This window comes from Colossoma macropomum, unplaced genomic scaffold (assembly GCF_904425465.1).
Source record: "Colossoma macropomum unplaced genomic scaffold, Colossoma_macropomum, whole genome shotgun sequence".
Lineage (NCBI taxonomy): Eukaryota > Metazoa > Chordata > Actinopteri > Characiformes > Serrasalmidae > Colossoma > Colossoma macropomum.
In genome coordinates this window covers 30460173-30478790 of record NW_023494791.1, presented here as the reverse complement: position 1 = coordinate 30478790, position 18618 = coordinate 30460173, and the positions used below count along the sequence as shown (strand labels likewise).

The window sequence follows — 18618 nt, the reverse complement described above, 5'->3', positions numbered from 1 at the left end:
ACAGCACATTCAGTTCTGAGACTGCAGCACTTTGGTGACATCACGGATTGCCTCGTGTGCCACAGGGGGAGAGGGTTAGTCTTAACTCTCCACTCTGAACAGAACCATTTAACGGGCCACTTCTCCTCACACCTCATCAATATTTCAGCCCCTCAATCTATATTCATTATGGAACATGCTCCGTCCAGACCGGCTACGCACTTGTGCTTTTATTTATTCATCTTATATATTTATTTCTCCCCCCACGGCAAGCCGACGAGCTGCAATTATTCCCCGCCATTAGAGGAGTCTCAAAGCCTGGGCCGCTGTGGATCAGGCCACGCTGAATGAAAGACTGCCTTTGGGCTGGAATGGGCTGCTTTTGATGCGAAGTGACAGGCAGAAGTGGGGAGGCCGATGAAGTGAAGTGGGATGCTCTGAATCTGTCACCATGCTTACCTGACACAGTCGTTTAAAAAGCTGCTGCGAGGTTGGCTAAGGATATGAGTTTGGTTTGGAGGTTTTGCCTTTTCATGGTGGGTGCCTGCTCCACTGAGATGAGAACAAAATGGTGAGATCTTGAAAAGATGTCCACCCCAACTTTTGAGCTGCATTGCCTCACATCAGTGTGGTGGCACAGCTAATTCTGACAAAAGATGGAGGGATGGATAGACAGCAGTATTACACTATATTCCTCCACACCAGACTCATCAAGCCATGTCATTATGGACCTACCTTTGTGCACAGGCGTATAGTCATACTGGAACATGAAAAGGGTCTTCCCTGAGCTGCCACAAAGTTGGAAACATATAAATGTCTAAAATGTCTTTGTATGTCGTAGCATTGACATTACCCTTCACTGGAACTGAGGGGCCGAGCCCAAACCCTGAAAAACAACCCCAGACCATTATCCCTCCTCCACCAAACTTTACTGCAGGCACTATGCATTCCAGTAGGTAATGTTCTCCTGGCATCCGCCAAATCCAGATTCATAGGAGCCGACGCTTGGCATTGCACAGTGATATTAGGCCTCATGTGGATGGCCACATACTTTTCGCCATATAGTCTCTTATACCAGTATACTAATACCAGAATAGGGCTCATATAACAGCACTGTTTTTTAGTTTTATCAATTTGAGTAGAAAACAAAAACTTAACTGCTGTGTATGCTATTTGCTGAGTGCTTCAGACTGTTTTGAACACTTCAAAATATATAAAAACAAAATAAATACCAATTTCCCTTTTAAAAAAACTGATTTCTGTCTAGTTAAAAATATTAAAAGATAGGAGCTATATCCAACATTTTTCTTGTATTTTATACTTATATTGTTCATAGTTCTATGTACCAAAGATAACTATACTTAAATGTTTTACATTTTTTACAAGTTCTCTTTGTTCTTTAATATTAAACAGGCTGTTCACAATGTATGTATGAAATAAGTGCTGACCTGAATTTTGCCCCATTCAAAAACAGTTTAGGCTGAAACATTTCTTGAAACTATGTGCATTAATGGGTTTAACTGCTGTTGTATGGATAGGAGGTCATATGTAAATGCACTGGATTTTGTGACATTAAATATAAACTGTTTTTGCACCTTAATTTCCACATGTAGACTGGGGAGTGAACTGTATGTTTTGAGACTTTAACAACATACTACACCAGAGTCTTTTATTTCAAAAAAGCTCAGAAAATGTGGTTTCCCATGATGTGAGCGTTTTATTTTCAGAGGGAAACTGTCAAACTGTGGCAGCAGACAAGGTGCATCAAAGTCACAAAGACACAATAAAAATGATTAAACCAAATAATACAGAATAATGCAGAAATGTTGTATATTATTCTATGTGCTTATTCAAAATTCATTGTAAAGTCCTGTGGTGGCTGGCAGGAAGGACATTGTGTAGTACAATGGTGGTCTGAACTGATTTGTAATGAGTTTGACAGTGCAGAAAATGGCAAGTTGAATAGTAGCTGTGGTTTGGTCAGTGTGGCTGTATAGTACATGGTAACAGTGTACTGGGCTTAAATGATGTCTGTTTGAGCTGATTGTAGGTCAGTGTGCTTGTGCAGCAGATGGTGAAAACTGTGCACAGTTCTGCTTAGTAGCTGTGTTTGAGCTGATTTTAGGTCAGATTGTATGTGTGTGTGTGTGTTAGATGGTGACTGTGTGCAGAGTGGGGGGTCTCTGGGGCCTTTTTCTGCTGCCTGTCGTTGCTCCAGCATTTAGGTCACCTTTGCTACACGTACATTTGCTTTGGCCATCACTTCTGCATCAGCGCCCACTGGAGTACAAGCTATGGCAAGCTGATGTACAGATCCCACAGGTTTTCTGCTCTGTCTATGTGGGCGTTTGTCAATGTGTGTTAAGTCATTTTAGCATATCTCAGCTATGAAAGTTAATGACATAACAATATTAGTTTCATTTCATTTCTTCATTCTAAGCTTTCTTTCTTAATGCAGTAGTGTTGTTTATTTTGGTGACTATAAACTTGCTGTCATTTTAATATGAAGGCATCATCCATCTGTTTAGTGCAGTGATTTCCACATACAGATCCAACCTTGATACTGTAAAAGCACTGGATCTTTACTCAATGTTAAGTGGTAACAGAATATTTTATCACTGTTTTAGAATCACTTTGTTTATTTCAGGTGAGAAGCTGTAATACCACAGTTTAAATAGTGCAGTACCATTTTTTATCTGATAGTGATACTGGTACCAATACTGAAACCCTAAGTATCAGCTGATACAGATAAGGATACTTATAATGTAGAGTTTTATTTAATATTTATCTATTTGTATACTATACTCAAACACTCTATTATCCCACCCTTACTGTTAACGTGTGATGTTATGATGTGGTTGTTGTTGTGATAATGTGACTTTATTTCACTATACATTTTGTAACACTTCAAGCAGTTCAGTGCTATTTTTAGGCCATTTTACCATTTGACCAAATCTTTTTTTCCTCCAGTATCCAAACCCAATACCAATAGCTAGCATACAGTGGCGAACCATGGCTATTATAGCAAGGCCTTGTATTCAGGTAAATGTTAAAATTCACTTCAAAAAAAGCAGAAAAAAAGAAAAAAAACCTCCACAATAATGCTAATTTCTACTTGGATTTTTAAGGGATTTCCAAGAGTATATTAGCACTAAGCTAAAACTAGTGCATATGAACCTTGCTTATAAAAGACCTCCCATGTTTTTATTTAAAGTTTGTAACAGATATTAACATATATTTTACCTTGTGGTACTTTAACAGTGACTCAGTAAATAGCCATGGCATAGAGCTGCCACTGTTTCCCATTTCAATGGCTGAAGTCTGGTTAGACTATGACTCATATTTGCAGTCAGTGACATCTCTAGGACCTCCAGAAGGCCTAGACAAGCATTTCCCCCCTCACGAAATTGATCCCATCCATTGTAAGTCAAAATAAGATTGATTCCACCATGGCATCCTACTTATTTTGGTAGTTCACGTACTGGTCCAGCACCAGCAGGCCTAACCAGTGGGAGAGCTAACTTAACTGTCTACCCAGATATAACAGGAAACCACCCTGATTGAGTGCTTTTCCATTGAGTGTTTTAACAATTTAACCCTTTTGTTTCCAATTAAAATGTAACAATGGAACGAATATTTCATACAATACTTACACAGCTTAAACACAACAAGGAAAATTATTGAATAAAAATGAACTAAAATGTACAGATGTATTTTTAGTTCCCAGAAGTCATTAGGCATTCTCTGAAGGCCAAGAAGGCCCTGAGGGTTCTTCACTGCCAATATCGGAGCGCTGCCCTCTCCGGCACTGTTTAATCTTCCAATACTCAAAACTGCTTTGCCTTTTTGTTTTCACAGAGACACTATATTTTGTGAAAAAGATAAAAGCTGCAATACCATGGACTTGTCCTTTAAGATCTGTAAGTTTCTGTAAAATGATTTTCTTGATTTGGTTTGGTTTACTGTTCATTGTGTGGTTTAATGTTCACTGTGTTATCATAGCTGCAGCTCTTTATTTCACTCTTTTAAATGGCTTTTTATTATAAGAGCTAATAAACATTTAGAAGGTTGCAGCTGCTGCTGTATATAAACCAGTTTATGGCCTTGTTCATTGTTTATCAATTAGGGAGCCTCAGTTAGATCCCCACACACACACACACACACGCACATACACACACTCTGTGTTAATGTAAGCGATAATGAGCTACTAAAAGCAGACTATTGATCAATTAGCAGGGCCAGGAGAGAAGGAGATGGAGGAAGAAGTGGAGGGTGAGAGGACATAGATTGAAAGGTCAGAGAATAGAGAGTATGAAATGGGGAATAATGAGAGAGAGAGAGAGAGAGAGAGAGAGAGATGATAGACAAACACCAACATAAAATCTCCTGCTTAGAGTGAGACTATCCACACAAATCGCTCACCAGAGGCTTGGTTTCTGCTACCTGTGGTGGTGTAATATTCTCAAATACTCACTTAGTGATTGGACCCTGTCAATAGATTTCCATTAAGAATGGACAAGTGGGTGTCTTTTTTTTTGTCTATTTTTTTCACCCCACCCTCTAGAAGAGGAGCTCCTTTCTGTCTACACCCAGATACGTTTCATCCCTCTCGGCCCTACTGCGTACACACACACTCCCGCACACATGCACACACACTCTGGTCACTCTAATTCATTCCCCATTAGTCTCGGGTTTCAGCACCCCCATGTTTGGATCATTGATTTGGTCTTTTCTGTCACTCTGCTTTAAATGGCCAGCGGACAGCAGTGGTGTGATGGCTCAGAGTACAGTGTGCGTGTGTGTGGGGGGGATCTATTTGTGTGTGAGCTCACTGGAGCCTCTAGGTTTCACATTGGCAGCATATATTGGAGTGTGTAGACTGCTGCTGAGCTTTTTCATCAGGGCTGCAGCTGAAAGTTGATGTGTCGGCTGATGGAACTGTTCTGTTGGCACAGCGCGCTCATCAATTCTTCATATCCATCAACCACTTCTGTGTAAGTATGTGAGTTGTCTTCTGCGAGTGTGTGTCCTTCTTTCGCGAACTAACATAAACACACTTATGCTCTCTCCCTCCCTCTCTGTCACTCTCTCTCACACACACACACACATACACACACACACACACACACACACACAAATGCTCTCTCTCTCACACTCTCTTTCATGTCCCATTTCTAAAGATTCCTTGTTGTCCCTTAACCCCCATTCAATTTCCTTAAGCACCATGCACTGCCCCGACCACAGAAGTCTACTAAATTAGTGGATCAATAAGCTATCTGAAACTCTTTAGGGGGTATTGAAAAGCCCTGTTCACTTCTCCAGTTGCTCGTCCTAACGAATAGGATGTTGTTTACGTTGTAATGTGCTGTGTCATGGAGTTCTTGTTACAAATGTCCCCCCGGACCACTGGACACTTCAGGGATGCGCGAAAGGTCGCACACACATGCTCACTTGGTGACATGGCCTCATTTCATTATGGTTTTCATTCAGTTTATTACTTTCTATAAGCTTATCACCTATTTTGATCTGTTCAGTGTAGCACTCAGTTCAGTTGCAATGTAGTTGGAAATATAACCTGAGATCAACTGATATTGTCCAAAATCTGTTTTGCAGTGTTTATAATGCTTTGATGCAGCTGACATTTAGTGGGATGGTATGGGCATAACAGTATCTTTAGTTGTTGAATTGAGTGCCATTGCTGTGGTGGAGAGCAAGAGATACGCTATTAGTCAGTTTCACTTAAGCTCTAGTCGTGCAATTTGTTAATAGGTAATAAATGTAAATGATGCCTCATTGTTTTTAAAGCAGGACACACATCCCCTCACTTACTCCAAAACACTGACATCTGGGCCTCTCTGCTACTCTTGCTAATGATTTTGCCCTCGGGCCAAAGTCGCGTCCTCCCCACCTTAGACCCCAAACGTCTTCCATTCACTTACTCTCTCTCACATACACACACACACACACAGATTTGTTAGGTTTTCTGACTCCTCGGTTATTGATATTGATATTGGCTCTTATTGTTGGTCCCGCTGACCTTTAGCAGTAGCTCTGTAGCATTCTGCTAGGTCTTTTTTTTATTTACTTAACTCTGAGAGCATAAAACTCATCAGGTGTCCTATTTAAAAAATATAATTGAATTTTGAGGGCAGTAAACTGTTGTATGTGGAACATTAAGAAAGAGAAAGAGAAAAAAGTGTTTATTGTAGTTGATTCAATTTAAACCCAAGCTGTGGGGCTAATGTGAGGTTAATTGGGCTACTGTGAAGTTAACTGGTCTAACTGTTCAGTTGTCCTACAGGCAGATTATCACGCTGATGTAAACAGGCAAAATACACCAGTAGAGCAGAAATGCCCTTTTTTGTTATGAGTGAATAAGTGTAATTGTAGGACTAACATGATCAAGACATTTTAGCTTAAGATTGCCATGTAAAATTTTGCAATTAAGAATTTGTCTTTTTTGTTTATTGTATGCAACTGTGAAAGTACAAGCCAGAAAAGTGGACAAATTGGCTGATTAGATAACTTGTTTTCCAGCTGTCAATATGTAGTAGCTCCCAAATGACGATAGAAACAGCTCAAGCTCAAATAAACAAGCATCACTCACCAGTGCTTCCTAAAGGTATTATAGGACTAGATGTTGGAACTTTTGTTCTTTCATGAAACCTATAACATGTCTCAATACATGTTTCTTCTGCTTTTTTTATATTCACATGTACTTATCTTAAGCCAGGGCTGTCCGATCTTATCTGTAAAGGGCCGGTATTGGTACAGGTTTTCATTCCAACAAACCAGAAGCTCACATGATCAGTTGATCAGTTGTGCCCCTGCTTCTTTGGACTGAAAACCTGCATCCACTCTGGCCCTTTGCGGACAGGATTGGACATCCCTGCCTTAAGCCAACAGATGAAAATATGCCAAATTCATATTCTGTTTGTTGCAGCACAAACATATGATTGTGAAAGCTTACAATTGTGGAAAATAATAGTAGTCAGCTTGAATATTTGTGATAGGCCTGTGTAATTGTCCCATTAACGATTGCTGTGATCATGGTTCAGTGATCAATAATGTGATTATTCTTTCAATAAAATGTCTTTATACAATAGCTTTGAGCAGTAAAAAAATCAATTTCATTTTATTTTCTTTTTATTTTATTGATGAGTCAATAATGGCTCTGCACCTCCATGTCAGTTTTAATGCTAGTTCATCTCTGTATCTCTGAGCTCCTTTAAGCTCTTGGGCCTATCTCTGTCTGGTTTCCAATAACAACAACCTCTGTCAGAGGACTGAGAAAGGTCAGGAGGTCAAACTAATGGGTGGACCCCCAGCTACAGAGGCCCCTTTTTTAATCATGCAGAACAACACACACACACACACACAATAGGCTTATATTTACACATTAAATACACACACTCAACAGACTTTATTTAACATAACCTGTGCTTTACTGTATCAGCCTTTAACTATAATAAAACAGAATCTCTGTCCACACACCTGCTGACTTACACAAGTTTCAGGGTGTGTGTGGATGTGTGTGGTATGCAGAATTGGGACTCAGTGAGCAGGAGCCAGTGATGAGATCTGACAAGGCGTGGGGTGGAGAACAGGTTGTTCAGCCTGACACACACACATGCACACCCTAGCAAATGGATCGACTGTATGAGTCATTTAAACTTTTCAAAACTTTTTTTTTTAAAATTGGCAGTCAATTCTTCACAGCAGCTGATGATGTATGTAAAATAGTGAAATGTTTTATGCAAAAGAAAAGACAATTTATTATTGTAAAAAGTAGTAATTACTGAAGATTTGCCCCAATTTGGAATCTACAAAGCTTGTTTTGTTTTGAGATGCCTACACATTTCTGAAGAAACTTATCAGATGCCTCATTTGCCAAGTACATCTGTTTGAACTGGTTTGGATCCAAAGGCTGAACATAATCATTAAATCAGTAACAAACCATTTAAAATCCTTAATTTTTTGTACTATACTACACTATATGGACAAATGTATGGGGACACACCTCTTAAGCATTGAATTCAGGTGTTTCATTCTGTCCCTATTGCCACAGGTGTATAAAATCAAGCACCTAGCCATGCAATCTGCCTTTACAAACATTCGTGAAAGAATGAGTCATTCTAAAGAGCTCACTGAATTTGAGTGTGGTACTGTAATGTGATGCCACCATTGCAACAAGTCAGTTGGCAAAATTTCTTGCCTCCTAGATATTCTACGATCAACTGTGAGTGGTATTATTGGAAAGTGGAAGCGTTTAGGAACCACAGCAACTCAGCCATGAAGTGTCAGACCACGTAAATTTACAGAGCGGGGTCGCCGCGTGCTGAGGCGCATAGTGCATAAAAGGCGCCAACACTCTGCTGATGCAATACATGCAAAGTACTAAACTTCCTCTGGCATTAACATCAGCACAAAAACTGCATGCTGGGAGCTTCATGCCATGAGTTTCGATGGCCGAGCAACTGCATGCAAGTCTTACATCACCAAGCACAATGCTAAGTGTCAGATTGAGTGGTGTAAAGCACACCACCACCTGTGGCGTGATGAATCACACTTCTCTATCTGGCAGTCTGACGATTCTGAGTTTGGCAAATACCAGGAGAACGTTACCTGCCTGACTGCATTGTACCAACTGTAAAGTTTGGTGGAGGAGGGATAATGCTATGGGGTTGTTTTTTTAGGGGTTGGCCTAAATCCCTTAGTTCCAGTGAAGGGAAATCTTAATGCTTCAGCAGACCAAGACGTTATGGACAATTATGTCATTACAACTTTGTGGGAACAGTTTGGGGAGGAACCTTTTCTGTTCTAGCATGACTGAGCCCCAGTGCACAAAGCAAGGTCCATAAAGGCATGACTGGGTGAATTTGGTGTGGAAGAACTTGACTGGCCCACACAGAGCCCTGACCTCAACCCCATCAAACACTTATGGAATGAACTAGAATGGAGATTGTGAGCCAGGTCTTCTCTTCCAACATCAGTGTCTGACCTTACAAATGCTCTTCTGGATGAATGGGAAAAAATTCCCACAGACACGCTCCAAAATCTTGTAGAAGCTTCCCAGAAAAGTGGAAGCTGTTATAACTGCAAAGGGGGGACCAACTCCATATTAATGCCTATGGTTTTAGAATGGTGTGTCATAAAAACTCCTGTAGGTGTAATGTGTAGGTGTCTCAATACTTTTGTCCATATAGTATATGTATAAGTTTGACTTCCAGTCAGAGCGGACATTAAGTACATTTCTGAAGAAATTAGATATAATCCACTTGAGGAACTCAAAGGAAAATAAACCAAGTTAAAACTGGAGTTTAAAAATATTAAAGAAGAAATATATAGAGAAAATGAGATTCTTAACCATGCAAGATTTGGTAGGGAACTAAAACTAAAACTGTCAGCATCAGATAAACAGCACTTAAAGCTTTTATCTTTAAGAGAGAGGAGAAAATCAAGCTCCACTCTTGCTTCAGATCTGAAAACTCCACAGGTGTTTTTGGTCCATCCTTCCACTGTGAGAAGACAACTCAGCTCTATGGAGCGAAAGGATGTGCAGCTGTCAAAAAGCCATTATTGAGAAAAGAAAACAAACAAAAATGAAAAAAAAACATTGACAGAAATTAGATATTTGAGACTTTTGAGTGGAGTACAGTTTAATCTATGTGTGTAATCGGGATTATTTGGATCATCAGAAGCAGAAAATGCAACCAACTTCTAAGACTGAACTTTGGAGGGGTGAAAAAATATTGCAGGTTACTTTGAAAAACTGAAAGTAAGTCTTCCGGAAGAATAGGAACTGCAATAAAGACAAAAGATGAAAACACTTAGTACTAGAAAATGATGATGTATTTAGCCGTTGAGATGTTTTCTGTTAAATATATTTTAAAGTTTCTAATGCTGAAAAATTAATATCTTTAATAATGGCTGTTTTGACTGGGAGTAAAAGAAAAAGCAAAAAAAAAAAAGAAGGGTGGTCTCTGACTTTTGCACAGTGCTGTATGTAATTGGCTTCCAGGCTGGCATGTACAGGATATATACATTATATACTTTCTCTCTGAAACCTGGCTAGATTTAATGTATAAGTGGATAATTGTCACTAATTGGACAGACACACCTCTTCCTGGATCAGCTGTCAATCATGCAGACAGCATGTCTGCCTCCTAGGCTCGAGGGTATTATGGGCTGCCGTCGCCAGGGCGTTTGCGAGCAGGACTCTCGGAAACTTGAGAGTCTCCAGTGGCTGGCGGGAGGCCACTTTAGGAGATGCTATCTCCAGCATCCAAACACCCTGACACACTTGCAAACGCACACACACCCGCCCTCATACACACACTTACACACAGACGCTTTTGACTGATGGCAAAATTCTGCTTTAATGTAAATACATAATGTTTGGCTGAGCTTGGCTTATTTCCACTTTAATTAGATCATTTAAAGCTAATATTTTCCACTGCATGAATGTTTTCCACTGCAGCTATTTAGTTTTTAGTACTTTTTCTTTTTGTAATATAAAAATGCATAATGTACATAATGTCATCCTGGCTCTTAACTCTGACATTTAAAAAAAAAAATCCCAGCCTGGAAAATAAATGTTGATAACCCTTAATTGAAAGCACAAGTTATGTCCATCAGTCTCTCAGTATTGGAGACTGCTGAGTGAGTCTGGGATTGGTAAGGAGGGCAGGGTCATGAAAGCGTGACTTATGAAATCTGAAACTGTCATTTGTTCTATAGCTAACAGTGCCATCAATCAATAGAGCAGTATAGAGACATGCATACTACGCCTCCAGTCACTGATACTCATGGAGCTGTACATATGGCATGTTTGCATTGTGGCCTCTTTGATCAGACTCTGGTTCTAATGGCTTTTTCTACGTCTTTCTGTCGGCTGAGCCAGAGAGAGGGGAGCTGGTGAGGAGTGCTGGCCTGGAACAGGGCGGAGGGTCATTTGAACCTTGTGGTTTTGGAGCAAAGTGCAGGACGACAGAAGGTGTTCTCTCTGTTTTCAAACGTGGCTCTCTCACAGAGACAGGAAGTCTGGTGTCCCCCCGACACGCACACACACACGCACACTCCCCACCACACCATTAGCAGATCGCATGCATTAATGGGATGTAGTGCAGAGATAGATGGGAGGTTGCTGGAAATCCAATATGGAGTCACCGTGACAAGTCCACCACCTCAGCACCAATCAAAATCTCTGTCTCACACTGTCCAAACTGGCCGAAACCCAATCCGGGAGGTGTGCGGACATCACAACTCTACTTCGACTCTTTTAGGGCTAGAAGGGTTGGGTTACTGTGGAAGCCCATAAAAATGTGCCTTGATTGAAGTGCTTATATCCGCATCCACGCAGTCTGCTTTATTGCAGTTTAGAAGAACTTCTAAGCCAACAAAAATGTACAGTAATTTTATTGGTTGCTTCCTTTGTTACTTTGATTTTATTTGCAGTACTATGTATTTGCAAGGCCACAGTTAAAAAATAATTTTATTTGCACAAATATATACACCTGTATGTGAAGGTTTGAATACTCCTGGTCAAATTACATGCTCTGTTGATTTTCTAAGTGAAAATAAGTTGACAAATTCTTTACAGGGGGGCACTTAAAGCTGACATTTTTCTGCAAATTTTAGTGTACAATTTCTATTTATTTGCAGGTTTTAATGTGTTGGAAATATATATGTAATATAAAATATGCCATAACTTTTGCACAGGCCACATTTTATGTTTGATTTTTTTCCCCTATATATTAAATTCAACGAATGAACAGTAGTTTTACCTTAAAATATAGAGGATGTTAACTTCTTTTGAATCAACAAAACGTGATTTGACTGGAGGCACCCAAACTTTTGCGTACGACTGAATGAAGACCAGATAAATTAGAAATAAAACATAAAGTACAGAATTATACAGTGTCTTGCAAGTAAGAGTAATGTACTATTTAACCTTATAATTAAATTTACTATTAAATCAATTAAAGTAATCCAACTGCATTATTCCAGAAATTCTAGAAGTGAAAAATCAATTTCTCTTTTTTTACTTTCATATAGGTGACATAAGTTGTTCAACACACTTGGGCAACACTTGCACCATCTTTAAGAGAGAACACTGTAATTATTATAATTTTTTCAACACTAATTAGCTTTAAAAGGTGACTTTGCCTTTTGGTACCACTTTTCTGAAGGGTGGCATCATTTGACATAAAGGCTGCTTTAGTTTTATGAGAACTGACACTTGTTGGATTAAGCCTTTATAAATGTTTATATAAGTTTATGTCAGTTTTCAGGAAAGGCTTATTGTAGGTGTCATGCAGCCTTATGAACACTGCACCACAGTAAAGTGTTGCAAACTTGTTTGTATGGGTAGGCATTGGTTAATTTTTTGTTTTGTTTTAAACTGATCATATATGTTGCCAATAATCTAGAAGAAAAATATTGACCAGTCTGGTTATTTTTTAAATTGGAAGCAGGTGATTGCTGAAGCAGCGAATCCCACTGCAAATTAACCTTTAAATTTATATTGAACTTTATACACATTATATTCCTCATAAGTGTTTTAGCACAAAGTTAAATCAACAAACAAATAAGAAGTATTTTGGAGCAGTTTGAGCTTCAGAAACATTACAGGGAGAATATGAAGTGTGTTTTAATGGTCCTCAGAATGGATTGGATTGAATGGCTGAGCAAGGCAATCCTTATTGGATATAAAAAGGTCACAGCAGGTTACAGAACAGTAAGAGCAACTCTGTACTAACAAGCCTGTTTTATCCTACTATGGTCTCCTTATTCCTCACTGGACCTGCTTTCCCTGAAGCTCTAAAGAATAAATATTATCATAAGATGGTATAGCCAGTACCACTTTGATTAATAAGCCAGAATGGAGATGATAGTAACATTACAATAGTGTTATCAAACTGAACCTACTAAAAGTTCATACTGGCTTATCTTGTGTTGTAGCACTGATACTGCATTGTAGTAGTTGGACATCGTCTCTCATTACTCTTGGTCTAAGTAATAAATCTCACATCAGTATCAAGCTGGTAGGCTTAAATCAAGCAAAGGTTTCACACTAATATCTCTCATACAGTAGGTGCATTGTTCAAACGAATGGCGAGATTCACAGTACGTGGAGGGTGATGCAGCATGCTGACGGCTAATGGGACACCCCATTGGCCTGTTTGTGTCAGCATCCCTAGCATGATTACTATAGGCCACTGTAAGAATTCATGCAGGTCACAGGACAGTGGATGGTGGTGCTAAACAAGTGGGCCTAAGTGACTAGAGATGCCTGCTTGCGCCACATTATCAGTTCTGCCTTCATATTTTGTATGTCACTATGGATATGACTATTGAAGGGGAATTCCACCTATTTTTCAAAGTTTCTGCATAATTCAGTCATGGAAATGTAATCAAAGTCACTCAGAGCGTTTTGATATGAAATACATCAGGCAGCGTATTCGTAACCATTTCATGTAATGTCTTTCTGTGATGGAGCTTTTACAGGTGGACTTCTGGTTCCTATCTCCACCACTGTGAATAATACTGACTCCGTAAGTTCCTCTAGAATGGAGCATCTCACACCAAACTACTCTGAATGACTGTGTTTACATCTAAGCATTTAATGATGGGAGAAATTCTGAAAAATTGGTGAAGTTCCCCTTTAAATGAATATGTCTACATAAAAACTAACTACAGTCCTATATGTACTGTAGAATAAGTTCTAGAATTATATACATTTTAAAGTTGAAAATGTGTTTCCATCCTGGCGGAATGTGCTTATAATGAATTTACAACATAAATGTGTGTACAATGTAATTTAACTTATTTGTTTATAATTTACTTTTTAAAGGGTTTTTCTTTATACATGATAACAGTGAAGAGATACCACCTATTTGATAAACAATCCTTTTAGATACCCCTTTCCACTAACACACACACACAGAGCCCTGGCACTCAGAACTGAACTACATCAAATGCCCACACTCTTCAAGTTTTTAAACCTCCAGATACTTTATAGTGCCTCCATTTATTGCTGTAATTAAGTGCCACTGAGTGAATTCTACATTTTGGCTGGACTTTATGGAAGTATGTCCATAAATGCACATGAAATCCACACAATTATTTGAATTGAATTACAAAAATGCCAATTACAAGTTACCTACATTCAGAGTATATTGTTTGTACATTGTTTGAGTATATTGAGAATATATGTTGTTGTGGTAAATTCTGTCACAGTACAATGCAGTGTATACACTGACTGACTGCATGTTCCATTATAAAAAAGAGAAAAATTAGTCCCAAAATTTAGTGCAACAAAGTATGACAAATACTGAATAAAAATCAAAATATTCACAGTTTTGATAGTATGTTTTAAAATGTAGCACTACTGGTTCTTTTTACTCAGTTCCAACTGATCAGATAAAAGAAAAAATAAATATTGTGACATATCATGATTCGTGAGAACGTCTTATATAATGACATTATATTTTTGCCATATCGTCCACCTCTGTACATAATAAACAAATTTTGTCATGAATTGCAAGGGTTCACAGCTTCTTCTGAATGATGTGATGTCCTTACAACCATCCCATCACTAGTGTTAAAGTAACTTCACCAGAGTGAAAAACTCACAAACTGGTTTTAAGCACAAGCTGATGAACCCTTTAGTTAAAAGCTTGTCAGAGCATTATTTGTAAAGGTGTCTTGAAATGATGACATACAAAAATGACAAAACCTCTGCCTGTCTGATGTGACCTACGATCATTCAGGCACCTATTTAGTATATATTTACTGGCTCTCTGCTGAAATCACCAGTTTCCTCCTGTGGAGCGGATGTGAACTGAATCTGATTCAGGATTTTAACTGGTTCATTTAGCACCGCTGATTTCATGGCCTGTCTGCTGTTTAGTGAAATCGCTCTCTCGTGAGATCTGCAGCCTAATTTTCTCTGTGACTTTCTGTGCCATAACAGGCTTTGTCACAGGAATGTAGATTGTTTTCAGGTGATTTTTTTCTCCCTTAGCTTTCCTATCACAGTCAACTCCAACCCTGCTAAGCACACTCACGTGTTTAATCAACACGAATTCAGACCTGGTTAGGATTAAGGAGATTCCTCATCACTCCAAAAAATAAAGCTCTCAAGCTTCCACAGAGGTCCAAACACTAATAATAAAAATAAAATAAAAAATAAAACGGCTCTCAAACACAGTCCAAACTGAGCGGGCAGGACAGAAATACAGGAGACAAAAGCAGCGCTTTCGAGTCAAGTGTAAAATAGGACATTTTAATAATAACACTCATTAAAAGGTGTGAGGAGGCCTAACGGGGAGATACTTCGCAGGTAAGAAACGTCAATGATGAACATAAAACATGCGGTAAACAAAAATAGAGTAATAGTTACATTCATTTAAATAGGTTTAATCGCGCTCAGTGGGGAAATAGGCCTGTATGAGGCTGTAGAAAAGCATGCAACGATCAATCTTTGGCGAAACTGTAGGATGGATTCAGGTAATGTGGGACAGCAGGTCATTAGAGAAGATATGTCCGGTATTAAAGTACAGAGCGTTACTGGTATTACTGGGGCTGTGTTCGATATTAAGGGACACCGTGTTAAGTACTGTGGGACACGTCATCGGCCCTGAACTAATTTTATTATTTCCATATACAATTACTTTTGCAATTGAATAATCTGTGTAATTAATCTATTTACAGTATTTCTGACTGTTCATTTGAAAGGAATACGCTACATAACAACAGCTGGAATAAATGAGTGTCCCCAGTTAACTGATGACCCAGAATACCTGAATCCGTCCTAATAATAATAATAATAATAATAATAATAATAATAAATGTAAACGTTCGTGTTATGTTTTCTGTCACGTGAGGCCAATATGACTGGCAGTGCGCATGATGGCTGCTGCTCAGTCTGATGCACACAAAAGAGTATAAAACATGATAGTTCGGCTATATCAAAATAGTTACAGTTTATAATAAATAACATCGACTTTGCATAGAAATTGAAGCTCGTTCCTCGCCGCGGATGTGTCCTAATCGCACCGTTTCCACTGCACAAAAAGAAAAAAAAGAAATGAAAACAGGGGAGGAATAACTGAGACCGGAGTGTTTCGTCCATTTTTGTGGTCCCGGCGTCGGAAGGCGGTGAGTTTGTTTGTTGTTTGTTTGTTTATTTATTTGAGGTGGCAGTGAGGAAAGTCACACGTCTCCTTCGAAAAAACCGAAGTACTTGGTGCCGTTTGAGAGGCATAAATAGGGCGCGCTGCCTCCGGGATAAACGACCGGCAGCGGCATCGGTAACAAACACCTCCCCAACAGACTGTTCTCTTTGTACAGGCCGGGGAAGGTCACCGCCTTTCCGCCGTCGCCGAAGTCCCCGTTCGGTCCGTCCATCTCGGTGGACAGCTGCCGTTTCAACTTATTCCTCCGGTTCTGAAACCAGATTTTCACCTGAGTCTCGGTGAGCTGCAGCGAGCTGGCGAGGCAGGCTCTCTCCGCGCTGCTCAGGTAGCGCTTCATGTCGAAGGTGGACTCCAGCTGGAAGATCTGCCGCTTGGAGAAGATGGTGCGGGTCTTCTTTTTGGCCGCCGGTTTGCTCTTCTTGGCACCGACGTCCTGAGAGGACCCTCCGTCCGCGCTCCTCAGCGGCTCCTCCGCCGGCGCTTCCCCGTCTGTGTGGACTCGCTCTGGAAGGAAAGTCGAGAACAGATGAAATGGAGTGATGGCGTGACGTTTACACTCCGTTTACAGTATTTATTCTTAGTTTCTGTGACTAACTCACCGTTCCCAGCGTCGTATAGCCGGCTGTCAGGCTCCTGGTTCGCGAGCTCGCGAGGGAATTCCTCGCGGCAGAGCGGCGCGAGGGGCGCGAGCGGCGCCTTCGAGCCGCAGCTGTCAGCCGCTCCGCCGCTCGATTTCAGGTTGAGGATGTTATCGATGGTGAACTTCAGCGATGCGGGTCGACATTGCGGGTCCTCCTTGCTCATATTCTCCGATAACAGCGTTAAGATTGTGTTGGAGTTTTATGTCGAGTTTTTAAGCTCCGTGTGTGTATGTTTTTCTCCGTGCTAACGTTAGCGCCGCCAGCCTCCTCCGAGCACCATCGCTCCGCTGCGAGCAGTGCAGCCGAGTCTAGAGCGACCGTTACTCCACCGACGCGCTTCCCTGATGCGCTATTGGTCAACGGAATTCCACAACAGGGCTCCACAGCCAATCACGAAAGAGGGCGGGAACCACGCGCAGAGGCTTCCACAGTCAAGTGACGGTTCAGTTTGGATTCACTTTATCGAACCGATTCTTTAGAACTCATTAATGTATTCATTCACAAATCAAGTCGACTTTATTCTATTTTCCTCCGTTTACGATGATATTAGATTCAGCGATTGAAAGACAGTCACAGTCTGCAGAGAGGAAAACGCACACAAACTTGAAGAGACTGTTCTTAATATGTGGTAATGTGGCGGCCTATTTTATATTGTTAAGCTGTGAAAGATTATAACTCAGATTTTATTTTTAAAAGTCTCCAGCCTGTAACGCAGTCGTAAATATTGTGTATAAGCCAGAAGAAAAAAAACTTAAGCTTGTGAATCTTTAGGCAATTTATTGAAAAGAATCGATTCAAAAGAACGATTCCATAAATCTGGGAGGCTCCGTATGAACTTCTGCACGAAATGGGCTGCTGTTGTTTTTAATAAACATTCTTAAGGACGTCAAGTGACCGAAACGGGCAGTGTTTTCCTTCCAGTTTTATCCTGGACGATTCCCGTCCTGAAATGTATGCGCCATTTTTGAAAGTCATGACAGCTTTTTTGGATGATAAATTTTGAAATACATTATGTCTGAACGTGACATCAGTTCAGTGCTGCTTTGGTAGATCGAAATCCCTTTAACAGATTTCTGGGAACTTTCCATTTTAAACGAACTTGGTGATCCCACTGATGCCTAACGGCGATAAAACTGTTGGCTGCAGTTTATCGCCACGTGGCCTGGCCGATTCAGGCTATTGATTTGATTAAAGGCTGATTTATTTGCGTTTGATACACATATTAAATTAATTATGTCTGGATTACAATGTTAAATACACACTGGATGCCAAAGATTCGCGCATACTGAGCTGTCAGGCCTGCGCGCCTGATGTTTCTCCTACTTTTATTGATATAGCGGACTGAACTCAGAGGTCAGCTGGAGTAAAATAAACACTGCAGATGTGTACACAAATCTGTAGGTGTAAATTCAAAAGTCTTCAACACTGCTGCTGATGTTGCTGTGTATATTCTGCTGTCCAAAACTGCGAAATACTGCTTCAAATGGTAGATCAGCGCACCAATTCTGAACGTTTCTCTACATTAAAGGCTCGGTTCTAGAAAGATAGGTAACATAAACTATTTTGAATAAACAGATGTAATTTCAGTCTTTCAAACGGCGTTAAGCACAGGCAGTGTAGTTAGTATTTTAGCGCATACGGTGTAGTGCTAAATCAGAAGTTTATAACCCCGCTCTGCTTTATTCAGGCCTTTTTTCACTTAAATTCTCAAAAAAGTGAAAAAAAAAAACACATAAAAATACTTTTTGGTTCGCAACCGAAAAAGACATTTATTTATTTATTGAGGAAGTAAAGAA

General features: G+C 39.9%; 1 protein-coding gene across 1 annotated transcript; it reads right to left on the bottom strand.

The window, feature by feature from the left end:
* Positions 1-16197: 16197 nt before the first annotated feature.
* Positions 16198-16985, bottom strand: hmx4 (H6 family homeobox 4). The gene is made up of 2 exons (XM_036573491.1): positions 16781-16985; positions 16198-16685 (listed from the first exon to the last, which is right to left on the bottom strand). Exons 1-2 carry the CDS (start codon positions 16983-16985, stop codon positions 16198-16200), a joined length of 693 nt encoding a protein of 230 aa, XP_036429384.1.
* Positions 16986-18618: the final 1633 nt, after the last annotated feature.

Coding starts and splice junctions, on each gene's coding strand:
- hmx4 (XM_036573491.1), bottom strand. CDS start 16,985: ATGAGCAAGGAGGACCCGCAATGTCGACCCGCATCGCTGAAGTTCACC. Junction 16,686..16,780: donor GCTATACGACGCTGGGAACG/GTGAGTTAGTCA, acceptor CTTTCCTTCCAG/AGCGAGTCCACACAGACGGG.